Source organism: Pseudophryne corroboree, chromosome 6, assembly GCF_028390025.1.
Source record: "Pseudophryne corroboree isolate aPseCor3 chromosome 6, aPseCor3.hap2, whole genome shotgun sequence".
NCBI lineage: Eukaryota > Metazoa > Chordata > Amphibia > Anura > Myobatrachidae > Pseudophryne > Pseudophryne corroboree.
In genome coordinates this window covers 210,974,009-211,001,926 of record NC_086449.1, presented here as the reverse complement: position 1 = coordinate 211,001,926, position 27,918 = coordinate 210,974,009, and the positions used below count along the sequence as shown (strand labels likewise).

The 27,918-nt window shown below is 46.2% G+C and overlaps 1 protein-coding gene and 1 pseudogene across 2 annotated transcripts in view; both read left to right on the top strand.

Annotated features, from left to right (window-relative positions):
• The window catches only part of LOC134933795 (protein NDRG3-like), a 40,871-nt pseudogene extending 33,769 nt beyond the window's left edge, over window positions 1–7,102 (top strand).
• Window positions 1–27,918, top strand: part of ARRDC4 (arrestin domain containing 4) — a 97,297-nt gene that overhangs the window by 48,526 nt on the left and 20,853 nt on the right. For both annotated transcript variants that reach the window (XM_063925716.1, XM_063925715.1), the window contains exon 2: window positions 14,033–14,096. In XM_063925716.1, coding sequence (XP_063781786.1) covers window positions 14,044–14,096 — 53 coding nt within the window. In that variant the 5' untranslated portion in view covers window positions 14,033–14,043. The remainder of the gene's footprint in view (window positions 1–14,032; window positions 14,097–27,918) is intronic.

Here is a 27,918-nt window from a genome sequence, read left to right as displayed (position 1 = left end):
TCACGGGTGGTCAATCTGTTGAAATCAGAGCACTACATTTTGGCCACCGTGCTCGATCCTAGATTTAAAGCCTACCTTGGATCTCTCTTTCCGGCAGACACAAGTCTGCTGGGGTTCAAAGACCTGCTGGTGAGAAAATTGTCAAGTCAAGCGGAACGCGACCTGTCAACATCTCCTCCTTCACATTCTCCCGCAACTGGGGGTGCGAGGAAAAGGCTCAGAATTCCGAGCCCACCTGCTGGCGGTGATGCAGGGCAGTCTGGAGCGACTGCTGATGCTGACATCTGGTCCGGACTGAAGGACCTGACAACGATTACGGACATGTCGTCTACTGTCACTGCATATGATTCTCTCAACATTGAAAGAATGGTGGAGGATTATATGAGTGACCGCATCCAAGTAGGCACGTCACACAGTCCGTACTTATACTGGCAGGAAAAAGAGGCAATTTGGAGGCCCTTGCACAAACTGGCTTTATTCTACCTAAGTTGCCCTCCCACAAGTGTGTACTCCGAAAGAGTGTTTAGTGCCGCCGCTCACCTTGTCAGCAATCGGCGTACGAGGTTACATCCAGAAAATGTGGAGAAGATGATGTTCATTAAAAAAATAAATTATAATCAATTCCTCCGCGGAGACATTGACCAGCAGCAATTGCCTCCACAAAGTACACAGGGAGCTGAGATGGTGGATTCCAGTGGGGACGAATTGATAATCTGTGAGGAGGGGGATGTACACGGTGATATATCGGAGGATGATGATGAGGTGGACATCTTGCCTCTGTAGAGCCAGTTTGTGCAAGGAGAGATTAATTGCTTCTTTTTTGGTGGGGGTCCAAACCAACCCGTCATATCAGTCACAGTCGTGTGGCAGACCCTGTCACTTAAATGATGGGTTGGTTAAAGTGTGCATGTCCTGTTTATACAACATAATGGTGGGTGGGAGGGCCCAAGGACAATTCCATCTTGCACCTCTTTTTTCTTTAATTTTTCTTTGCGTCATGTGCTGTTTGGGGAGGGTTTTTTGGAAGGGACATCCTGCGTGACACTGCAGTGACACTCCTAGATGGGCCCGGTGTTTGTGTCGGCCACTAGGGTCGCTTATCTTACTCACACAGCTACCTCATTGCGCCTCTTTTTTTCTTTGCGTCATGTGCTGTTTGGGGAGGGTTTTTTGGAAGGGACATCCTGCGTGACACTGCAGTGCCACTCCTAGATGGGCCCGGTGTTTGTGTCGGCCACTAGGGTCGCTTATCTTACTCACACAGCTACCTCATTGCGCCTCTTTTTTTCTTTGCGTCATGTGCTGTTTGGGGAGGGTTTTTTGGAAGGGACATCCTGCGTGACACTGCAGTGACACTCCTAGATGGGCCCGGTGTTTGTGTCGGCCACTAGGGTCGCTTATCTTACTCACACAGCTACCTCATTGCGCCTCTTTTTTTCTTTGCGTCATGTGCTGTTTGGGGTGGGTTTTTTGGAAGGGACATCCTGCGTGACACTGCAGTGCCACTCCTAGATGGGCCCGGTGTTTGTGTCGGCCACTAGGGTCGCTTATCTTACTCACACAGCTACCTCATTGCGCCTCTTTTTTTCTTTGCGTCATGTGCTGTTTGGGGAGGGTTTTTTGGAAGGGACATCCTGCGTGACACTGCAGTGCCACTCCTAGATGGGCCCGGTGTTTGTGTCGGCCACTAGGGTCGCTTATCTTACTCACACAGCTACCTCATTGCGCCTCTTTTTTTCTTTGCGTCATGTGCTGTTTGGGGAGGGTTTTTTGGAAGGGACATCCTGCGTGACACTGCAGTGACACTCCTAGATGGGCCCGGTGTTTGTGTCGGCCACTAGGGTCGCTTATCTTACTCACACAGCTACCTCATTGCGCCTCTTTTTTTCTTTGCGTCATGTGCTGTTTGGGGAGGGTTTTTTGGAAGGGACATCCTGCGTGACACTGCAGTGCCACTCCTAGATGGGCCAGGTGTTTGTGTCGGCCACTAGGGTCGCTTAGCTTAGTCATCCAGCGACCTCGGTGCAAATTTTAGGACTAAAAATAATATTGTGAGGTGTGAGGTATTCAGAATAGACTGAAAATGAGTGGAAATGATGGTTTTTGAGGTTAATAATACTTTGGGATCAAAATGACCCCCAAATTCTATGATTTAAGCTGTTTTTTAGGTTTTTTGGAAAAAAACACCCGAATCCAAAACACACCCGAATCCGACAAAAAAAATTCGGTTAGGTTTTGCCAAAACGCGGTCGAACCCAAAACACGGCCGCGGAACCGAACCCAAAACCAAAACACAAAACCCGAAAAATTTCCGGCACTCACACTGCTACAGTTTAGCACACTGTTCCTGCCATTAATGGAATAGAGGAACAGGTGGTAGCGAGATGTGATAGAGGTTCTGACCTGCACGATGCAAGGGAAATGTTTCATGTGAAGTTATTTTGTACATTTTGTGAAATACAATGTAAAGTACTTGGGAATTTAGAGTGTAAACCTCGATTGAGGAAGGGTATGATGTAACTGAATATGTCCTGTAATGCCCTGTGTTATATGTACTGTAGGCTACTTCAATTTATAAAACACTGTTACTAAATAAAATGCAGTTAGCTTGTTCATTTAGATACTGTCATTCAGTTGGGGTGGAGTTAACGATAAAGAAGGTGAGGATGTTTTTATGCCCCGCCCACAGCTTCATGCACAGAAAATAGTGTTGCCGAACCTTTTTGTTTTTTAGTAATCAAGCTATGGTATTTATGCTATTAATAATTCCAATTTGAGATTTATTTATTTTTGCCATTTCTGAAAGGCAGTATCCAAAGTGTCCAATTGATTGATTTACCTACACCATAGTGCCAACATAGTGTTGTTGGCATGGAGCTGGGATCTCTTGGGGGGTTAGGCAGGTCCCAGTCGTCCTTGTCCCAGTCCCAGTCGTCACTTGATAAATGTTACTTCAAAGCTGATTGGTTGCCATAGGCAACTTCTCCACTGACACTCTTTGCCACTCTATTCACTGCTTAATACATCTCCCAAAATGACTTTACTGCATTATACCTTGTTAAATATAAAGAAGCAGTGGTAACCCTTATCTCCATCCAAAAACTTAGGAAAAAGGATAATCGCTGCTTGATAAAGAGACCCCAAAGCTACAGAACTTCTGTGGATGTAGGCTTGCTCAAATCCTTCTGTCTCTTCATGTAACCCAGACAGACTTGATGTTGTTGAGATAAAAACTCTGTGGGGGCCATATCATCACATCCAGGACTCCTTGTTCTTCTTTATGCTGAAGATAGTTCTTTGTGATAATGGCTGTATATTTTGGGTTGTTGTCCTGCTGCAGAATAAATTTGGAGCCACATAGACGCCTCCCTGATGGTATTGCATGATGGCTAAGTACCTGCTTGTATTTCTTCGCTTTGAAGCACAAAGAAACGGGCAACATTAAGGACCATAGATGCAGTGGTCCGTGAAGGAAACTTCATCAGATGAAAGATACAACATGCTTACGTCCCTTCGAAATTGGAAGATGTCCAGCAGTGCCATCAGCTCAGAAAGGGCAGAAACCAGTGGGCCAACTATGTATGAAAACATAGGAACTGGGGTGCAGAAAAATTGCAACAGGTGATCTGGACTGATGAGTCAAAATTTAAAATATTTGGCTGTAGCATAAGGCATTTTGTTCATCGAAGGGTTGGAGAGCAGTACAATAATGAGTGTTTTCAGGTAACAGTGATGCATGGTTCTTTGCAAGTTTGGGACTGCATTTCAGCAAACGGAGTTGAGGATTTGGGGCCTACAGTAATTCAGACCTGATCACAGCAGCGAATTTGTTAGCTAATGGGCAAAACCATGTGCACTGTGGGGGGGGCAGATATAACATGTACTGAGAGCGTTAGATTTGGGTGGGGTGTGTTCAAACTAAAATCTAAATTGCAGTGTAAAAATAAAGCAGCCAGTATTTACCCTGCACAGAAACAATATAACCCACCCAAATCTAACTCTCTCTGCAAATGTTACATCTGCCCCATCTGCAGTGCACATGGTTTTGCCCATTAGCTAACACATTTACTGCTGCGATCAGGTCTGAATTAGGCCCCTGGTCAGGATTAATGGTGATCTCAGTGCTGAGAAATACAGACAGGTACTTATCCATCATGCAATACCATCAGGGAGGCGTCTGATTGGCTCCATATTTATTCTGCAGCAGGACAATGGCCCCAAACATACAGCCAATGTCATTAAAAACTATCTTCAGCGTAAAGAAGAACAAGGAGTTCTGGAAGTGATGATATGGCACTGAGGGGTACATTTACTAAGCAGTGATAAGAGTGGAGAAGTGAGCCAGTGGAGAAATTTCCCCATCAACCAATCAGCAGCTCTGTATCATTTTATAGTATGCAAATTATAGATGTTACTTCAGTGCTGATTGGTTGCCATGAGCAACTTCTCCACTGGCTCACTTCTCCGCTCTTATCACTGCTTAATAAATGTACCCCAGAGCCCTGATCTCAACATCATTGAGTCTGTCTGGGATTATATCAAGAGACAGAAGGATTTGAGCAAGCCTACATCCATATCCAAGATGTTTGTCACAACTACCCTACTGAGTTCCTTCAAAAACTGTGTGCAAGTGTATCTAGAAAATTGATGCTGTTTTGAAGGCAAAGGGTAGTCACACCAAATATTGAATTGATGTAGATTTCTCTTCTGTTCATTCACTCTGCTTTTGTTTATTGATAAAAATAGACTATTAACACTTCTATTTTTGAACGTATTCTTACTTTTCAGCATTTTTTCCACACCTGCCTAAAACTTATGCACAGTACTGTCTATATATCGCTTTATCTATCGCTCTATCTATCTATCTATCTATCTATCTATTATTCATAATCAGAAAGCTGTAGACCTTGCATAACTTGAGTGACTGATATACAGTATACAACAGGGACACCTGTGAGAATACTGATGATGTAATCTGGAACAGGTCAGGATACCAACTCCAGAATACCGACAGCCAGCATCCCGACTGTGAGTATAGCGGGACGGTTAGGTTTAGGGCCAGGGGTGGAGGAAGTTAGGTTTAGGCACCACCCTGGGAGGTTAGGTTTAGCCTGCGGGAAAGGGGGTGGGGGGTAGGTTATGCACCACCAGAGGGGAGGTTAGGTTTAGGCTGCATGGAGGGAGGGGCAGAAGACAGGGTAGAACATAGGTAGCTGTCGGGATTTCAGTTGTTGGGATGCTGATATCGGTATACTGAACGCCGGCATTCCGATTGCAGGTCACTCATCCCCAACCCATACAACATAACTACAGTATGCAGTTTTCGTTTGTCATAATAGAATATGCATCTCTTCTCTGTTGAATAATTTTGTCCTCTCTGAACTCTCTTCCTGTTACTGCTTTCTGGTTTCTCAACTCACTTCACCTTCAAACTTTTCACACCCTCAAAATAGTATTTAGCTTCACTCTATATCTATGAACTTCTAGCCTGAAGCATGCTATACGTGACTGAAATATACATCTGTGCTGAGTAATATGCCTTCTCTGAACTCTCGTCCTTGCGTTGTGTTCCTCAATTCAGTTAACTTTCCAAATTTCACATGCTTAATTTTGTTTTAATCTAAACCTTATGAACTTCTGGTTTCTGGAACATACTAGAAAGTCAAATGTTGATTGCTCATGAAGCTCATGTGATTAGGGTCTTCAGTACCTACTTAAAATCATTGACCTTTTTGTTTCAGATGCTTTGTATACTTTATATTCTGTAAGCATAAATTTTATAAAATATATAATATGGTAATACTGTACATTAGTAAAAAATAACTGATATTAGAAAATATTGAAAGGCACAGCAGTACGAGATTGTCAGTCACTCAGTCCCGGGCAGAGCATCTGCCGCTGGGCGAGACACAGCGACTGGATACCAGTACCTGACCATGGAGGAGCTGGCTGATATGTTTATTGGCTGTCTTAACACATGTCAGCCTAAAAACCATTATAGGAATTGGTGTTGGAGCTGATGCCTATGTATTGTCAAGATTTGCTCTTGATCACCCAGAACTGGTGGAAGGTCTTGTGATAATAAATATTGAACCCTGTGCAAAGGGATGGATTGGGCAGCTTCCAAATTCACTGGATGAACAACAAACATTGGGGGTCATTACGAGTTGATCGCTCGCTAGCAGTTTTTAGCAGACGTGCAAACGCTTTGCCGCCGCCCACTGGGAGTGTATTTTAGCTTAGCAGAAGTGCGAACGGTTGTATCGCAGAGCGCCTGCAAAAAAATTTGTGTAGTTTCAGAGTAGCTCAAAATCTACTCAGCATTTGCGATCACTTCAGACTATTCACACACCGCCCATCGTTTGCTCAGCCACGCCTGCTTTCTGTTTTTTCCCTGGCAGGCCTGCGTTTTTCCAAACACTCCCTGAAAATGGTCAGTTGCCACCCAGAAATGCCCAATTCATGTCAATCACTCTGCGGCAACCAGTGCGACTGAAATGCATCGCTAGAGTCTGTGCAAAACTACATCATTTGTTGTGCCCGTACGTCACGCGTGCGCATTGCGCCGCATACACATGTGCCTAACTGCCGTTTATTAGCCTGATCGCTGCGGTTGTGAACAAATGCAGCTAGCGATCAACTCGGAATGAGGGCCATTGTGACTATTGTGTTGGCTCACCTCTTTATGATGAACTCCAGTCAAATGGTGATTTAATTCAAACCTAGACTATATATATTGCCCAAGATATCTACAAAACCTTCACCTTTTTGTAAATTCTTAAACAGCTGCAAAGATCCTGATATAGAGAGACCTCTTATCACATCCAGTAATTCAGTCTGCACACTCAGGTGCCATGCTTTGCTAGTGGTCGGTGATAACTCACATGCAATCCACATTGTAGTGGAATGTAACTCCAGACTAGACCAAACTAGGACAACCCTACTTAAAATGGCTGATTGCGAGGTATTACCATAAACTGTCCAGCCTGGAAAGCTGGCAGATGCCATGAAATATTTTGTGCAAGGAATGGGATACTTGCCAACATGAAGTATGGCGAGACTTGTACATTCACGCACGCACTCAGTTCATGCATTGGGTTAAACAGAAGTTCCTCACAGCCGTTCCCAAACCAGCAATGCCTAGCTAGAGACCATCCCTGGCACTGCAGGTACAAATGAGCTCCAAGAATCGAATCTCCTCAAGCAATGAAATTGTTTTGCTAAATCTCTATTCATTTATCAGCTGAACAATGGACCTACTTAAACCTGCAATTTGAGCAGCTCCGGAAATAACCTTTCCATTCCTTCACATGAATTGGTCAAGATGTAACACTTGCATGAACATTCTGTATACTTATCTGATTAGTCTTTGATACTTATATTTCTGTAAAATGAAAAATCCTATCCTTTGTATCATTCCTCGTCTTTAACAATCAATTTGATTAGACTATTTTCTGTCATACAAACTAAAATTGAACATGTTTCTTTATGCGTAATATATGTAAATATGTTTTCACTGTGTTTATCTGTACTTTTTGATATCCCATACTTCCTATGTTGGTGCAATTGTAGCTAAGGCACTAAATATGCAAACATTCACAGCTGTACTGTAATTAGAATAAATAAGATAATGCCAATACCATAAAATAGTCTTATCTTTGTCCTTTAAAAATAGCAAGTGTACTTGAAAACTCTCTTGATACGTTGTCCAACCTGCTAAGATTTTCCTAGATGCTGTCTGTTTCTCTATTCTACATTTTGCCTTTTCTGGAATGTAGAACCAAGTATTTATGCTGATTGGGGTACAGAATTTTGACCTTCAAACACAGAGGGGAACAATTTAGCACTAGGATAATAACAAGTGACCAGTCAGACATATTTTTATTTATAGTAACGGTAATAGTATATATACACCACCACAGAGCAGTAACTAGGTGTGTGCGGGGGGGTGGGGGGGGGGGGGGGGGCACCGCATATAGCGCTGCTGGATAGGGGGCGCTGTTGGCACTTGTCAATTATCTGTTTTAATTACTTTCACTTGCAGATTCCCCCTTTTTGAAGCCCAGCATCTACTGACCGCCCCTTTTTCCTAGCCCCACCCCTTCTGTTGCTAATACCTACACAACATTCATGAACTCAACTTGAGATTTCTTTGTTATTCAGTCACACTGTCCTTTACTACATTTGAAGATGCTGACATACCTGGTATTCTAACCCATTGCCTGTGGCATTGCAGTCAGACAATCTATTCATTGAGCTATCTGCCCTTAAAGAGAAAGGTAGATAATTCTAAGCTAGAGAATTCTATTTGAAGCTTACCTTGTACTTTGTGAAGGGGTGATTAGCATTGCGACTGAGCAGATCTATGTAGTGTGCGGCTGCAAGAGATTGGATGTGTGGCTGCACACTACATAGATCTGCTCAATTTCAATGCTGATTATTTTTTTTACAAAGTATCAGTAGCTTCATATAGTGATCATAATAGCTCAATGATTAGAATTCAACAGGTTATTGGTATGAATCCTGGGTATGGCAGTATATTGAAATGTGTTATTTAATAATGGGTATTGTAAGTGAATAACAGCAAGCTCTCAAGTTAAGTGCATGAATGTGATATACAGAGGATTTGTGTATACTGTATATAAAATGTGGGAAGGGGCATCATAGCATGGGTTTTCTCTGGGATCCATCTTATCATGCCCCTTCACCACGAGGCATGCGCTTTATGTCCCTATTAGAAAAAGGATGGGAAGGGGGGCACCAATTCTCTCGCTGGCACAGGGCACCAAAAAGTCTAGTTACGGCATTGCACCACCGTGTTGTATTACTTCATTAGTAATATGTAATATGGTTATAGTTGGGTCTTAACTACAAAGTGGGGAAAATTGGAAAGTAGAACAGCGTGTAAGTGCTGCTTAGGTTTATGGGTCAAAGTGATATATTGTCAATGTCATTACTATTAAAGAGAAAGTTTTAATAGAGAATAAATGGTTTCATTTGACGTACTAACAAAGGTTGTTTTTGTAATGCCAAGAATGCTCTTAATGCTGAGATACTGCCAGTACTGTTAATAAAACTACATACAGTGATTTGTAATATACATATTAGGTCAGCTTAAATATAATGCTTCTTTTGTCATCTAATCCTAAAGTTCATGTGCTTTTTGTTCTTGAGGTATTATATACATATACAATATTTATATTATTATTATTATTATTATTAAACCCCCCACCCCCTCCCTTCCCCCATATTGTGCTGGTTTTCACTTTAGGGGGGTACACACGGAGAGATCCGTGCTTAAATTCTAATCAATCTGACTAGATTGCTTAGAAGTTAATCATGGATCTCTCCGTGTGTATGCCCCATAGCTGTGCACGCTATCGCCGGTACTAGATTGGCCTGCATGCAGGTCGCTCATTTCACCGCTGGATTTTCTTTCCCCCACTCAGCACACATCGCGCTGTGTGCTGAGCAGGGGAGAGATGTGTGCTGAGTGGTCTGTGCTAGATCTCTCAGCACACATCTCCCCTTGTGTACGGGGCTTAAGGTTTGTGCTTTTCTATATACCCATCCCCTCCCATTGTGACCTTTTTATCCAGGAAAAGTATTACAGCAATAAAACCTAAAGGGATTTTTTCAAATTTGTATCTTCTCATGACAGATTTATATTTCCTCTTACTGAATGAAAATGTAGACTTAAATATAACTGTAAAACAAATTTTCTGCTGCTAAATAAACACATTGTCATTCTAAAAAAAATATATATATAAATATATTTTCAAGGATTGGGACTATTATCTCCAATCAAAGGAAATGTAATAGCCTGCAAGATCCAGGCGAGTCTGTTCAATGTTTTAAAGTGGAAATCACTTAAAAGGCAAAACTAACCTGGCTTTGCCTTTTAAGTGATTAGAGGGTAAATGTATGAAGCAGTGATAAGAGTGGAGAAGTCAGCCAGTGGAGAAGTTGCCCATGGCAAACAATCAGCATTGAAAAAACATTTATAATTTGCATACTATAAAATTATACAGAGCAGCTGATTGGTAGCCATGGGTAACTTCTCCACTGGCTCACTTCTCCACTCTTTTCACTGCTTCGTACATTTGCCCATGTGGTTTTAAAACATCAGGCAGACTTGTAGGGATCTCACCGAGGGTGCTTCAAAAGTAACAGTACACCCTTTTGTTTCAAAAACTGTGCAGGAAATGGGAAAACTGAATACTCCAGTAAGGTATGGGTGATGTGGGCTATCTTTTAGGGTATGAAATGAACATGGGCGCCATCTTGAAATCGACCATCTTGAATGTAAGTCAGTTTTTTCAAATGGAAAGCGGGTAGTGTAACATGTCAGACAACATCAGAATTTGCTGAAAAGTCTAATGCTGCAAATAGATTTGAACTAGCAGTTATGGTTTATAAGTTACAACACTTTGGCCCTCATTCCGAGTTGTTCGCTCGCAAGCTGCTTTTAGCAGCATTGCACACGCTAAGCCGCCGCCTACTGGGAGTGAATCTTAGCTTAGCAAAATTGCGAACGAAAGATTCTCAAAATTGCGAATAGAAATTTCTAAGCAGTTTCTGAGTAGCTCGAGACTTACTCTGCCACTGCAATACGTTCAGTCAGTTTTGTTCCTGTTTTGACGTCACAAACACACCCAGCGTTCGCCCAGACACTCCCCCGTTTCTCCAGCCACTCCCGTGTTTTTCCCAGAAATGGCAGCGTTTTTTCACACACTCCCATAAAACGGCCAGTTTCCGCCCAGAAACGCCCACTTCCTGTCAATCACACAACGATCACCAGAACGAAGAAAAAACCTCGTAATGCCGTGAGTAAAATACTAAACTTCTTAGCAAATTTACTTGGCGCAGCCGCAGTGCGAACATTGCGCATGCGCAGTTTGCGGAAAATCGCTGCGATGCAATGAAAAAGAACAAGCGAACAACTCGGAATGAGGGCCTTTATGTTGAAGGTAACTGAAGATTGCTTTGACAAAAGAGCAGAGAATTGAGGTCATTTTGATGTCTGGAGTATGAAGTTTCTGTGTCATAGCTGCCGATTTTAACAACCGGCCACCCAGAAAGACCAGTGGCACTTTTTGGACGACCACTCCGTGACTTGCCAGCCACAGTCCCAGTTTCTCTGAATTTGGAAATTAGTCACCTGACCGTGTTATGTGAAATTGGAGTTCTTCCTTGGTGTCAGTTGTTAAAATCTGCAGCTATGACACGGAAACTTCGTTCTCCAGACACCAAAATGACCTTAGTTATCTCCTCTTTTGTCAAAGCCATCTTCAGTTACTTACAACAAAAAAATGTTGTAACATTTGAACCATAACTGCTATTTCAAATCTGTTTGCAGCAATAAACTTTTCAGCAAATTTTGATGTTGTTTGACATGTTACACAACTCTATTTCCATTTGAAAAAACTAATTTAGATTCAAGATGGCCGATTTCAAGATGGCGCCCATGTTCGGTGCATACCCTAAAGGTAGCCCACCTCACCCATACCTTCCTGGAGTATCCAGTTTTCCCATTTCCTGCACAGTTTTTTAAACAAAAGGGTGTACTGCGACTTTTGAATCACCCTGTAGTTTTCAAGCACCGTAACAAAGTGGATTTGCCTTCTATGATTTTTATGTGTATGTTCATGTTTTATAGATACTATTATTAGCCTACTATGTTATTTTATTATTTGCTTGAGCAACATTTAAAGATGCACTATTACATATACATAACATGTTTTTAAACTTCTCCCTCCTATAATCACACACCCCTTGGAATTTGCTACAGTTTGTGCTGCCATTTTCCAGGGGCTCCTCCAGGTTTTCCCATAACCCTGCCGAAAAGTGTGTGCAGCAGACTGCTGCTTGTTATGGTTGGAATATGTGTATACAACTAGCGGTAGTATGGCAGAGTGATGCACACACCAATGTATCCCCTGAGTCAGTTAATAGCCCAGTACTTAATCAGTGTGATGGTTTATTCAGCAGGGATGCGGTATAATATACTGGCAGAAGGGATGCCGGCTGTCAGTATACCGACAGCGCAATCCTGTTTGCTGGAATATGGCAATGAGGTAGCTAAGCCCCTCGCCGGCTCGCTGCGCTTGCCACGCATCAGGCCCAGTGGCAAGCTTTGCACCAAAGGGGGGTTAGCCGTAGCACCCACCCCATATGTCCTTAGTCCTAGCCACCACCCATGTGATTAGCCGTAGCCGAAACACCCTGTGTCCTTAGCCCTAGCTGCCACCCCATGCCAGTTATGGTAGGGGACAGGGGAGGAATAAATAAATTACCCCGTCCCGTATCGGCATTTTAATAGTCGGGATGCTGTGGTCATTATGATAAATCGCCTGGCACACATGGCGGTAAATGTAATAGGGTGCAAATTGCTCGAGGTCTGGGATTTCATCCGAGAATGGATGTATTTTTAAAGCAGCAATCATTTACAAGGCAAAATCGTGTTGATTTTGATTTATGAATGATTGCTGCTTTAAAAATACAGCCATTCTCGGCTGAAATCGCTCACCTCCGGCAGCTTGGACCCTATTACATTCAACCCATGGGGCATAGGTGTGCGCAGGGGGGGTGCCTGGTGCGCACAGGCACCCCCTAATATCTGACCCCCCGATCTCACATGCCTGATGCAGCGATCGCCGAGCAGGCTGATTACTGTCCCCTCTGCGTTGCACCCTGTGAGGATTGCATTACTGACCGGATGTCTGGGTTAATCAAGGGTGCCACTGCCACCAGCTTTCAAACTCCCAGCTCCACCTCCATGTACAAAAACAGCGTGATGTGATTACGTCATGCTGCTCGCACGCCCACCCGTCACACCTGCCACATGCCCACCTCTCTCCTTCTATGCTATGCCAACGCCAGCCACTGATGAGGATCAGCATGCAGCCAGCGTTCCTCTTAGGAAGACAAATTTAATACTGGCAGGCGGTCGGCAGCAGCATTGACACGTCACTCGTTTTTCCAGCAGCAGCAGTACTAGTCTGCGAATGTCAGTGTCAGTGTGCGACTGTCAGTATCAGTGAGTGGCTGCAGCTTGCAGGGGAAAGAGAGGGGCAGCCAGACCAGGCTGAGGAGGAGCAGTGTAATTGCAGTGAGTGCCATCAGGGGTGTTTGTTTGGTGCACACCACAACATCTGACAGTGTATCTGCTTTATTAGGATTGGTACAAGGGTGGATATTTTATATTGCGTTGACCGTCAATAGATGGTGCTAAACACGCCCAAAAGGCGGTGATAGACACATTTCTCCGATGGTGCACCCCCTAATAAAATTTGCTGCGCACGCCTATGCCATGGGGGGAAATGTAATAGGGTGTGAGAGTCAGAAAGTGAGAGATTTTGGTAAAATACTCCTGTTTTTTTAAAGTGGCAATCATTTACATTGCAAAACCAGGATGATTTTGCCATGTAAATGATTGCCACTTTAAAAAAAATAGGAGAATTTTACCAAAATCTCTCACTTTCTCAGTCTCACGCCCTATTACATTTCCCCCCTGGTGTTACACCCACATGTATGTATTATTTGTTATGTTTATAGAGCCTGTCAAATCAGGGTCAGTTCCATATGGCTGGCATAAAGGATCAAAGATACCAGAGTCAGAAAATTGTAGACCAGTAACCTTGGCAGGGAGAGATACTACAGTAACTACACCAAATTAGGTTTTAGGAAAATTAGGAACTGGATATTGGTAATCCATGGGATGTACAGTAGTGTTCTATTCCAGAGGTTACCAAACTCAGTCCTCAATGCACCCTAACAGTCCAGGTTTTAAGGACAACCATGATTGGGCACATGTGATGAATTAGTATAGACAACTTCATTTAACCATCTGTGCTCAGCTATGGATACCCTTAAAACCTGGACTGTTAGGGTGCCTTGAGGACCAAGTATGGGAACCACTGTTCTGTTCTATTAATAGTTTAATACACATTGTTTATATATCTTTCCACTGTTTTCAGTGGATTTGAGTGCTATTGTCACAATGCTTATTGACAGCCATTCCTTGTTTTAGGTGAAACCCTCATGGTTACAGCTGGGAGGCACACATTTCTGTTTCAATTCCAACTTCCTGCAGGGTAAGTTTGTTTCTATGTTCAAGTCCTATACCACTGAGACTCTGGGCTTGATTCGTAGGGGTGATGCTATGCCAATGTGTGTGCAGTTGGGCAATATCTTTTGGTACTGCATATGTGTTTGAGACACACTGCAGTCGTAGTGAGAATTTGGAAGCAGGGTGATTGACAGTCAGTATGTGTTTATGTGAGGTAACGGAAGGTGGTTAGTGAAATGTACATTTTGTAGTTGTGTATCACAGCCACCAACTTTGCCTTTGTACGCAGTTCAACTGGCCCCAGTGGTTTGACATCCTCAGTTTACATGGAGTTTTTCCGAAGTTCAATGATGCGACCGATGGTGTGTGTTTACTTTGTACACCAGTGGTGAATAGGAGATGCAGCCATTGGACTGCGTACAAAGATGCAGACGCAACTGGATGTGCATCCACCTCTGAATCAGGTCTTCTGTGTGTGGCTTATGTTAACATATCAACTATACAATATCTCATTTGGTATTGGGTATGGTATACCGGCGGTCAGATCCCGATTGCCCTAATCCCGACAGGGGCATGTAAATAAACTAACCCTAACCCTCCCTTCCCGCTGCCTCAACCTAACCCTGCTGGTCCCTGGGTGCAGGTAGGCTTATTTCTATTTATTTTTTATTTGACACCTATTTTCTTTCTCTGTGATCAGCCTGTGATCTATTTAGAAACACAAACTGATAACCGAAACCGACTCTGTGCTCACTTCTGCCTGTCAGCATGCAGGAAAGGGAGAGCATGAGTAGGGAAAACAGAAGGAAGCCTCTTTCCCCATCTGAAGATGGTATTATTATCAGAAGGCTCCCTCTGGTATTTTTTTTTTTACAATGTAACATTAGTAAATCTGATTAGATTACATTTCTGCTTACTAAAAAAAAAATTGATTTATGAAAACTCCTCCAAAATCGTTTGATACATTTAAGAGATACTAAAATCATGTGAAACTTGTGTGAAAGATCTCGTTTTCACAATATTTTAGTAAAATAAATTATTGATGAATATGCCCCTAACAGTAACTGTCCATTGTGTATTATGCTGCACCTTAATCCAGCTCTTTTCTTTAACTGAAGTCTGACACCCAGAGCATGACTTATCAGTGGAAGCTACCATTGCCTGTGGTGGCCACTCTATGTCCCAAGTACCACATTCTGTGGGCCGTGGCAGAGGGGTTCTCTTCCAGTTGCCAATATCATATGCACTACATTTGGGATACATGCTGTCTAGTTTCTTCACCCTAAGAATTTACATGTTTTTGCAAACTACTAATAACCTTGTTCTATTTCTTCCTCCACTAATTCTAAGTCTTAGCTCTTGTTCTTCCTATAATTTGGCTCCACTTATGTTAGGACACTTCAGCTGTCAGATTGATCCCTTTGTCTATGTGTGTCTTTGGATTTACCGCCTTCCTCACTTCCTTCTTTGGGTTATAGCAGTGGTTCTCAAACTCTGTCCTCAGGACCCCACACAGCCACGTTTCGTAGGCCACCTAGCGGGAGGTGTATTCATTACTCACTGGCACATTTTAAAACATCCACAGGTGGAGCTGATTATTTGACTTGTCATTCTGTGAGGTGACCTGGAAAACATTAACTGTTTGGGATCTGTTTGGTGCCCTGAGGACTGAGTTTGAGAACCTATGGGTTATAGTAGTTGATAGACTCTATCACTTGCAAGGACAGATACAGTGCTCCTCGTCTCATTTTCAGGTCTCTTCATTTCCACTCACTGACCATTACATCCTTTCATCACCATCAAAGACTTGTCCCAAATTCCCCTTCCCTGTATCCTCCAGGCCCTCATTGTATGCCCTTGATTTTCACTCTACCAACCTTACTTTGCCATCTACCCAGATGCAGAACAGTAATCCCTCATCGTTCTAAATCTAACAAGTTAAAGTGTACAATTCTGCCCATATTTCCATCAGTATTCACCCCACATCCCCCATACTTTGTATATCACATCCATCCATAAAACTCTAAACCATGGCCAAATTCACAGGTTTCCCCCATGCTTGCACCCCGTGCTCAGATCACAACTGCAGAATGTTTTACGTCCTGCAGACATTCTCCATTAAGTTTTACTTTCTCCTGTTTTAACTAGAGATGTGTGCTGGGCCCGATGATTTAGATTTGGATTCATCGGTGGGATTTGGATTTGCCAAACAGCCGAGACGGGATTTGGATTTGGAATTTTTATTTTCCAAAAATTGTCAAAAAACACCCAAATCACATAATTTTGGTGTGTTTTTTTTGTCCATAGAGTATTATCAACCTCAATAACATTAATTTCCAGTGATTTGCAGACAATTTTGACCACCTTTTAGCTCACAATGTTGTTTTCATCCACTTTAGGTCAAAGTCTGCAGCGAACTGGTTGGTTGGTTGGTTGGTTGGTTGGTTGGTTACTTACTACTAGGCGACAGAGCAGCGGCACAAACAAACGGCAGTTTGAGGCATATCCCAGCAGTGGGATAAATGAACGGTGGTGCAAGATGGAATTGTCCTTGGGCACTCCCACCCACCCTTATGTTGGATATTAAGCAGGACATGCACAGTTTAATAAACCAATCATTTCAGCGACAAGGACTGCCACACTTGTGGCTGAAATGAGTGGTTTGTTTGGTCCACCAAAAAACAAGCTACCAACTGCCTTAAAGCAACAGCTCTACAGTGTCTAGAAGATGTCATCGCCATTGCCATCCTCATCCTCACCCTCATCAGTGTGTACATCCTCATCACACAATATTAATTCATCCTCGCTGGAATCCACCATTACAGATGTCTCTGTATTTCTGGGAAAGGTCTTCCTCATGGAATTTCCAGTTTATTTTGATGAACATCATCTTTTCCACATTTTGAGGAAGTAGCCTCCAATGCCGTTCACTCACAAGGTTCCCAGCTGTCCTGAAAACTCTCTCCGAGTACACACTGGAGGGTGAGCAGCTTAAGTAATACAAAGCCAGTTTGTACAAGGGCCTCCATATTGACTTTAACTTCCTAGTGGATACTGGGGATTTGTACTTTAGTACCATGCAGGTATAGATCGGGTCCACTGGAGCCTGGCACTTTAAAACCTTTAGTGTATGTATGTGTGTGCTGGCTCCTCCCCTCTATGCCCCTCCTACCAGACTAAATTTAGAAAAATGTGCCCAAGGAGCTAGTTATTTTCAGGTAGCCCTGGCTGGCAACCAGTCTACCTGCTTCGTGGGACTTAGAAGGCGGACCGAACCAACCTCCTGAGGGTTAATGGTTTGTAATCCCAGCTGACAGGACACTGAGCTACTGAGGTGCTGATCACACATCGTCAGTATGTGTGCCCATGCTGGCAGCTAGCCGCCACCCTCTAATAGATGCTGATGATCAAGGTGCAGTGAGTATTACACCGGGGTCCCGGTTAGCGGGTCCCGGTGCAGTTTTAGCAGCATGGTCATTTGCCACGCGCTGCGGTGCCCGCCACTGACAAAACTGGCTCTCGTCAGCACTGCTCACTGTCAAACAAGGCTTTGTGTGTACTGTTTTGTGTGTATTAACATGGCCAGTATAAAGAAACAAACATCAGGGACCGCGTGCCATTGCAAGGGGCTGGGCTTCCCGGAGCGGGACCAGAGGCCGGAAGGCACCATTTCCTGCTGCATGCATGCTGCTCCTCCGGGGACCCACGCTGTTTCAGACTTCTGTACTGGTACCAGCGGGTCATAGCACAGGGGGAGCTCTCCAGTGGCAGCCCCGCTGCACTTATATCAGGCGTACACTTGAATTCACACACTGTGCTGCTGTGTTTGTGTGCTTGTCTTCGTTTCCTCAGTGTCACTCCAGGGGCTCTCTAGGGTCTGTGTGGGGGTGTTTTCAGTGAACTGTATTCTCAGTTGTGTAAATATGTCTGTGGACATGGGCCCTCATTCCGAGTTGTTCGCTCGCAAGCTGCTTTTAGCAGCTTTGCACATGCTAAGCCGCCGCCTACTGGGAGTGAATCTTAGCTTATCAAAATTGCGAACGAAAGATTCGCAATATTGCGAGAAGACTTCTCTGTGCAGTTTCTGAATAGCTCGAGACTTACTCTTCCAGTGCGATCAGTTCAGTGCTTGTCGTTCCTGGTTTGACGTCACAAACACACCCAGCGTTCGCCCAGACACTCCTCCATTTCTCCAGCCACTCCCGCGTTTTTCCCAGAAATGGTAGCGTTTTTTCAAACACTCCCATAAAACGGCCAGTTTCCGCCCAGAAACACCCACTTCCTGTCAATCACATTACGATCACCAGAACGAAGAAAAAACCTCGTAATGCCGTGAGTAAAATACCTAACTGCATAGCAAATTTACTTGGCGCAGTCGCACTGCGGACATTGCGCATGCGCATTAGCGACTAATCGCTCCGTTGCGAGAAAAAAATAACGAGCTAACAACTCGGAATGACCCCCATGGGCCCTCATTCCGAGTTGATCGCATGCTGCCACTTTTTGCAGCCCGTGCGATCAACTAGGCGCCGCCTGTGGGGTAGTGTATTTTTGCATAGCAAGGATGCGATCGCTTGTGCAGCCGAGCTATGCAAAAACATTTTGTGCAGTTTCTGAGTAGGTCTGGACTTACTTACCCACTGCTGTCAGGTCCCGGAATTGACGTCAGACACCCGCCCTGCAATCGCCTGGACACACCTGCGTTTTCCTCACCACTCCCAGAAAATGGTCAGTTGCCACCCTGGAACGTCTTCCTCCTGTCAATCACGTTGCGATCGCGGCAGTGTTCGTTCTCTCCTTTAATTCAGTTGCTGCACAGTGTTCCCCGTCACCGGGCAGCGACGCACCTGCGCATTGTGCCCGCTGCGCATGCGCATTCCGGAACCATTCGCACTGCTGCGAAAAAAAGCAGCTTCTTCAGCAGGGTCCCTCGTGTGAACAATGCTCCTTATCTCCTCAGGGACATAGTTCACAGGCACCTGACTGGTTAGATCATTTTAAAAGCATGATTCAGAATATCTATTCAGAATTAGCTGCAGCTAAAAAGGAGAGACAGGTGTTGAAACAGTCTATTGATTGTATGGCTAAAGTTGCAGATACCAGAAAGGCTTCTTAGCCCCCTCTGCAGTGGCAAACGCAGGATTTTGAAAGGGGGGTTTCCAAATAATTGGTTGCAGAACCTATGAAAAAAAGCCACCATCAGCCCCCCCGAACCCACCTCCACAAACAGAAAGTACATCCACCATTATTCCCCCCGAGCACCCCCTCCATAAGCAGAAAGCATAGCCACCATCATTCTCTTCGATTCCCCACCACCACCACCACCACCACCACTCATGCCGGTTACACAAACCACTGCTGCGGTTATCAGGACACTGAGTGCTGTGACCAAGCCAGCATCATTTATTATAGAATACCGACTATCGCCTCCCCCTAGCCCCCGACATATGTGACTCAGTCCCAGTGGCGTCACAAGGCGGGTGCGGGGGGTCCGGGGCTAGAAGAGGGTGACACCAATCTGTGGGCTCCTCCGCAGTGACAGGAGCCAGGTGCTGCAGTGTGAAATTCTGCTACATCACCCGGCTCCTGTCATAGCAGAGGAGCAAACAGCGCTGCAGACAGTCTCCCCCTGGAGTGACGACCAGCAAGGCCACGCCCCTTTCTTTGTGGCCACGCCTTCGGTGCGCTTGCATATGAAGGATGCGCAACGGTTGTCACCACACCCCGTGACGCCTCTGCTCAGACCCACCTCGCTGCAGCAGAGTTAGAGAGGGTGAACTTGAAGACACTATTTCTCCTTTTCCAGTTACCATGCGCCCAGGATAGTAACTTCATAACAGGTGCCTGGACGCGAAACAGATGGTAGTGCTTCCCCCCATCCCAACCGGCATCTGGCAGCACCTTCTCAGTGATCGCCAGGACAGGCTCCTATTGGAGCTCCTGTCCCTGCAACTCACTGATACCTCTGGGCAAATAAGGATACCTTATTGTCGCAAAGTGCGGCAATAAGGAATCTTTATTTTAAGGGGGTGGCCGCAAATGTTGATAGAGATTTCTTTTAACAATTAGTGCACATATTGTCCCCCCCACAGGAGATAAATAAAAACACATTGCTGCCCCCTCCCCCCCTTCTCTCCCCCCTGTAGAAAAAAATTAAACATGCTGGACAGGGCAACCAAATGCTGGGCAGAGAGAGGATGGGGGGACAGACAGATGTTGGGCAGAGAGAGGATGGGGGGACAGATGCTGGGCAGAGAGGGGGGGACACAAGCAGATGCTTGGCAGAGAAAGGGGGGGAAGACAGATGCTGGGAAGAGACAGTGTGTCCCAGCCAGATGCTGGGCAGAGAGAGGGGAGACAGATGGTGGGCAGAGAGAGTGGAGACAGATGGTGGGCAGAGAGAGAGGGGAGGCAGATGGTGGGCAGAGAGAGGTTAGGCAGATTGTGGGCAGAGAGAGTGGAGACAGATGGTGGGCAGAGAGAGAGAGGGGAGGCAGATGGTGGGCAGAGAGAGTGGAGACAGATGGTGGGCAGAGAGAGAGAGAGGGGAGGCAGATGGTGGGCAGAGAGAGGTTAGGCAGATGGTGGGCAGAGAGAGGGGAGGCAGATGGTGGGCAGAGAGAGGAGAGGCAGATGGTGGGCAGAGAGGGGGGGAGACAGATGGTGGGCAGAGAGGGGGTGGTAGCTGCTGGGCAGAGAGAGGGGAGGTAGATGTGGGCAGAGAGAGGGGAGGCAGCTGGTGGGCAGAGAGAGGGCAGGCAGCTGGTGGGCAAAGAGAGGGCAGGCAGATGGTGGGCAGAGAGAGGGGAGGCAGCTGGTGGGCAGAGAGAGGGGAGGAAGATGGTAGGAAGAGGGAGGGGAGGCAGATGGTGGGAAGAGGGAGGGGAGGCAGATGGTGGGCAGAGAGATGGGAAGAAGATGGTTGGCAGAGAATATAGAGAGACAGACACATGCAGAGAGACAGATGCAGTGAACAGTGGGTGGCAGAGATAGGCAGGTATTATGGGAACAGGAGCATAACCCATGGAGGCAGGCTGATTACTCACAGACGGGGGCCATGCTGAGAGAGATCCTTAATGTCCCAGAGGTCAGGGAAACAGGTGTCAGGCTCCTCCAATCAGGTGCTCTTCTAATCAGCATGTGCCGAGCTCCTCCAATCAGAGATCAGCACATGCCATGCTCATCTGACCCTTGGGCTGAGATAATGGAGAGACTCGGCACAGCAGTGGGTGGGTGAGAGATGCATTTGCAAGGAATCCCCTGCTGCAGCCTCAGATTGATTTCCCCTCTCCCTCCCCGCACAGGTCACTGCAAAAAATAAAGAAAGACCGCTTTGTGAAGGGAGGGGGTGGGCGGGGCCCTAAAATGCATGCAGGCAGGCAGTTCCCTTGATGGTGGCTTATACCCGGCACTGGTCCCAGCGTGCATTGCCCCCCCCCCTCCCACCAGCTCTGTTCCTCTATCCCCCTTAACAGCTGGCGCCCGGAGGCAGATCCTTCCTTTGCCTCCGGGAGTTACGCCACTGCATACTCCTCACACGAGAACTTAACTTCATGAGAGGAGCTGCGCAGCCCCGCTTCAGCACCCCCTACCTGCCGCCAGTCGCCTGCCTTCCACTGTGTATGTAGGACGGAGGCAACTGCTGCAGTCACGTCATAACACTGACTGAGATCCGTACTGTATATATAAAAAATATAATAAAACAATCGGTCAGCTGCGCCAGGGGGGGTTTCTAGGTACTCGGAAACCCCCCCTGCGTGCGCGTATGCTCTGTTGGTTTCACATAAATGCCCACTGCCACAGGTGCTCCAGTCTGATTCTGATTCTGATCACCCTGATGTGGATGATGATGTTATGGATGAGGACAGCTATCTGTCCCCAGGGGTGGAGGCCCTCAATTTTGCTGTAAGAGAGGTTCTTCACACACTGGATCAGGAGGCAGAACCAGATAAGGAGTTGTACTTTAATGTTAGACCAAAGACCTCACTAACTTTTCCTGTGTCAAAAGAGTTAAACTCCCTGGCCAGGGAAGCATGGTTAAACCCTGATAATAAATGTAAGATTCCTCAGAGGTTTTTAGCTACCTTTCCCCTCCCAGGTGAGGACAGGAATGTATGGGAAAACCTCCCCATCAAGGGATACGTCTGTGTCCAGACTGTCTAAGAAATTGGTACTGCAGGTGCCAGGGGCTATATCCCTAAAAGAGCCGGCTGACCGTAAAGTTGAGACCACTCTCAAGGCAATTTATACGGCAGCGGGCATTGCACAGCGCCCCACAATAGTTTGTGGGTGGATTTCTAGGGCAATGGTCAAGTGGTCCGATCATATTATAAATGGTTTAGACAGTCTGCCCCAGGTTGAGGTCATTACTCTGCTGCAACACATAATGGATGCTGCTAATTTTATGAGCAAGGCTGTTAAGGAATTGTGTAAGATAAATGGGCGCACTACTGCTATGGCTGTTTCGACACGCAGAGCTCTGTGGTTACGTCAATGGTCAGCAGACGCTGATTCCAAAAAGGGTGTGCAGAATCTTCCCTTTACAGGTGATGCTTTGTTTGGGGACAAGTTATATAAATGGATCTCCCAGGCAACGGCGGGTGAGTCTACCTATCTGCCGTCGCTGCGCCACCTGCTCAACGTTCTTACACAGGACCCTCCTTGCAGTCCTTTCATGTGGCAAGGTTCATAGGCAGGGGCCGGGGCGTCTCCACCACTCCGAGATGATCACTTGGTAAGTTCCATAAACCTGCAGCTGCTGGATCTCCCTGGACCAGACCACCGGATCCCCTGCCGCTAAACCGTTCGCGTGACGGTTGGCCCCAGCGGCAAGGCGACTTTCAGGTGGGTGCTCGCTTTCAACACTTCGCCCATGTTTGGGCAAAGTCCTGCAGGGATCGGGCTTACCAGTTTTACCCGCAGCAAGGGTTACCTTGCAAGAGGATAATCAAAAACTTTTAGTAACAGGGGTGGTGGTCCCAGTACCTCATCCTTTACACAAAAGAGGGTTTTACTCCAGTCTTTTTGTCGTTCCAAAGCCGGACAGTTTGGTGCCACCCATTTTAAACCTGAAGTCTCTCAACCCGTATCTGCGGGTGTTCAAATTCAAGATGGAATCCCTGTGGGCACTGGTGTCAAGGATGCTTATCTACACATTTCCATGTGGTCCCCTCATCAGGCTTACCTCAGGTTCGCCATCTTGGATGACCACTTCCAGTTTCAGGCCTTGCCCTTTGGCCTGTCCACAGATCCAAGGGTCTTCACCATAGTCATGGCAGAGATGATGCTGCAACTGCGTAGGATGGGAGTCAACATAGTCCCCTACATGGACGATCTCCTGATAAAGGCTATGTCCAGGGAGCGTCTATTGTACAGCATCGAACTGACGACTCGCCTGCTTACGGATCATGGGTGGATTCTAAACTTCCAGAAATCTCACCTGGAATCGGCCCAACGTCTCCAATTCCTGGGAATGATACTGAATACAGTGTCTCAAAAGGTATTTCTCCCGATGGACAAGGCCTTGGCCATCCAGGCTTTGGTCCGCTCAGTGCTCCGTCTTTGCAAGGTGTCCATACATCTTTGCATATTTTTGCTGGGCAAGATGGTTGCTGCTTACGAGGCAATCCAATACAGCAGATTTCATGCCCTGCCATTTCAGCTGGATCTGCTGTACAAATGGTCGGGGTCTCACCTTCACATGCATCCAGAAGTGACCTTGTCTCCAAAAGCACGGATTTCTCTATTATGGTGGCTACAAGTTCCTCACCTGGTAGAAGGCATGAATTTCAATATCCACTCGTGGATTCTACTGACAACAGATACCAGCCTCCAGGGTTGGGGGGCTGTGACCCAAGGGGCCCAGTTCCAGGGGATAAGGTCAATTCAGGAATCTATTCTGCCGATAAACCTCCTGGAACTCAGGGCAATTTACAATGCCCTTCTGCAAGCTTCCCATCTCCTAAGGGATTGGGCAATCCTGGTTCAATCGTTCAATGCCACGGCGGTGGCGTACATAACCCGGCAAGGGGGAACAAGAAGCAGAGCAGCGATGCAAGAAGTGTCAAAAATCCTCCTCTGGGCAGAGGCCAATGCAAGGGCCATCTCAGCCATATTCATTCCAGGAGTGGACAACTGTGAAGCGGACTTCCTCAGCAGACACGACCTCCATCCGGGGGAATGGGGCCTACATCCCCAGGTGTTTCAACAATTAATTCGCCGGTGGGGCTGTCCGCAGATAGACCTGATGGCTTCTTGTCTCAACAAGAAGCTATGCTGTTACTGTTCCAGGATGAGAGATCCGCAGGCTGTAGCAGTGGATGCGCTGACGATGCCTTGGCCATACTAGTTTGTGTTCCTGTTCGCTCCTCTACCGCTAATCCCAAGGGTTGTAAAAAGACTAAGAAGGGAAAGCGTTCAGGCAATTCTAATTGCCCCGGATTGGCCTTGTCAGACGTGGTACTCGGACCTCCTAACCATGACTCTGGAGGATCTCTGGTCTCTACCGCTCCAAAAGGATCTTCTTCAACAAGAAAGTTCTTCTATCCAGACTTACTGCGGCTACGTCTGATGGCTTGGAAGTTGAGGCGGAGATTCTAGCAAGAAAGTGTCTTCCCTCTCGTGTTATTTCCACCATGGTCCAAGCCAGGAAGATGGTGACGTCAAAACATTCTCATCGTATCTGGAAAAAGTATGTTTCCTGGTGTGAAAGTAGAAAGGTGTCTCCTGTGGAATTTAGAATCGGTCGTTTTCTACTTTTCCTGCAAGCGGGAGTGTATATGGGCCTACGTTTAGGCTCCATCAAAGTCCAGATTTCGGCGCTCTCTATTTTCTTCCAGAAACAACTTGCCATATTGCCGGAAGTACAAACTTTCCTAAAAGGAGGGCTTCATATGCAACCGACCTTCGTGCCTGCCATGGCTCCGTGGGATCTCAGTGTGGTTCTCTCCTTCCTTTAGTCGGACTGGTTTGAAGCCTTACATAGGGTGGAGTTGAAATTTCTCACCTGGAAAACGGTGATGTTATTAGCATTGGTGTCTGCAAGACGTGTCTCTGAATTGGGGGCCTTATCCTGTAAGATCCCTTATTTGACTTTCCATGAAGACAGGGCGGAACTCAGGACCCATCCTCAGTTTTTGCCAAAAGTGGTTTCAGCTTTTCATGTTAACCAACCCATTGTGGTTCCGGTGTTGTCTGACGTTTCCATTGGGCCACAGTCCTTGGATGTGATGAGGGCTCTGAAGATCTATGTCAAAATGATGGCTCATCATCGGAAATTTGATTCGCTCTTTGTCCTTTATGATGCCACCAAGTTTGGTTGTCCAGCTTCTAAGCAATCAATTGCTTGTTGGCTCAGGTTGACCATTCAACAGGCCTATACTTTGGCGGCTCTGCCTTTGCCGACATCTATTCAGCTCCACTCGATGAGGTCTGTGGGCTCTTCCTGGGCAGCTGCCCGGGGTGTCTCGGCCTTACAGTTCTGCCGAGCTGCTACTTGGTCTGGTTCAAACACCTTTGTTAAGGTCTATCTGTTCGACACCTTGGCCAAGGATGACCTTCAGTTTGGTCAGGCTGTTTTACAGGGGTCTCAGCACTCACCCACCCATTTGGGAGCTCTGGGACTTCCCCAAGGTACTAAAGTACAGATCCCCAGTATCCACTAGGATGTTAGAGAAAATAGGAATTTAATACATACCGGTAATTCCTTTTCTCGCAGTCCGTAGTGAATACTGGGTGCCCGCCTCAGTGCTTCGATTCCTGCTTACCTGAGTAAGTTTTTGGTTGGCCCACCGTTGCGGTCCAGTTATGATGTTGGGATAGCTGTACTATTTTGGTTGGGTTGGTGCTGCTATCCTCTGTTCTGGTTAGCGTCATCCTTTTGGTTATGGTTGTGTGTTGGCTTGTTGCCTCATCGCTGTTGTATTAACCTTCTCTCGTGGTATGTCCTCCTCGGGCACAGTTTTCCTAGACTGAGTCTGGTAGGAGGGGCATAGAGGGGAGGAGCCAGCACACACATACACAACCTAAAGGTTTTAAAGTGCCAGGCTCCAGTGGACCCGATCTATACCCCCATGGTACTAAAGTACAGATCCCCAGTATCAACTACAGACTACGAGAAAAGGAATTACCGGTAGGTATTAAATTCCTATTTTTCCTTCCAGTACACAAAGGGACTCTGTGACATGCCTACTTTTATGGTGTTGTAAAAATAATTCTCCACCATTCTTTGGATGGTGACTATATCAGATGGAGTTACAGTAGAGGTGTCACTAATACTGGCCAATTCATTTAGACCCGACCAATTTGGTCACCAGGAGCTTTTTGCATCTCTTAAGATCTGTGTCAGTTGGAAAGAAAGACATAGCTTACGACTTGAACCTAGGATCAAGCACAGATGCCAAAATGTAGTGATCCGATTTCAAGATATTGGCAACCCGTGGATCCTGGCGAAGCAAAAAAAAGACTTGATCTGCAAGTCCGGCATATTTAGCAAATTTGCCTTGTTTTATCTCCTCCTTCAATTTCTCCAGTTGTTTTTCCAAAAGCCTAATTAGGGGAACCACCTGGCTCAAGCTAGCAGTTTGGGAACTCACTTCACAGGTGGCTGCTTTGAAGGGTTTGAGAACCAGCTTGTCCCACACTGCGTGGAGTCAGACTGCTTTCACGCACGGTACTATACTTTGGTGTACTGGGGTGCAGTGCACACAACAATTTTTTATTTGTTTGGTGGGGGCACGCACCTTGTCCCACACTACCTGGAGTCAGACCGCTTTTACACATGGTACTATACAACTGTGGTGTACTGGGGTGCAGTACACACAACATACAATTGTATTTTATTTTTTGGGGGACACACCTTGTCCCACACTGCATGGATAGTGTGTGCTGGGGTGCAGTGCACACACAAAAAAAAATTATTTTAATTTTTGTTGGACGAACCGTGTCCCACACTGCGTGGAGTCAGACCGCTTTCGCACACGCACTGTGAACGCAGAGGGTGGGGCCTACGTAGTCACTGCAGTACCACTGTGATGGACTTAGGGGACTGGACACAGTGACAGCACCACAGTCCCTTTGATGGACAGCACAAAAAAAAACCACTGGCTGTGCTGGACACAATGACTGACAGCCCCTTAGATGTACACTACTGACTGACAGCCTCTTCTGTACACTACTACACTGACTGACACAGCCCAGGGCTGTTATACCACTGACTGACACAGCCCCACAGACTGCCCCTGATGGACACTCTGACTGACAGCCCCACAGCACAGCCTCTTAAGGACACTCTGACTGACAGCCCCTGATGAACACTCCGACTGACAGCCCCACAGACTGCCCCTGATGGACACACTGACAGCCCAACAGCACAGCCCCTGATGGACACTCTGACTGACAGCCCCTGATGGACACTCATACTGACAGCCCCTGATGGACACTCTGACTGACTCTGACACAGCCCCTGATGGACACTCTGACAGTCGGTCCTTAAAAGGACAAAGACTGACAGCGCACAACAACAGAGCTCATCACAGCGTGGAAGCATGCAGGGAAATGGTGCCGTGCCACAGGATTTACAAGGCATGGTTTTGCCTTGTACATGATTGCCTCTTTAAAAAACATCCAGTTCGGCCGGGAACCTGCACCTCCGGCCAACTCGGACCTCATTACATCGGGCCCTATTGCGTCTGCTATGCAGCACAGCCGATGGCTGATATATCTTCAGCTATATCTGTGCATCTGGCTGTGTGTATGGGCGCTCAACCGACGACCAGTACTCTGGCTGCAAGGACTGACATCACAGTTGTATGGGCAAATTCCATTGGCCACCAAGCTGAGTGTCAGTT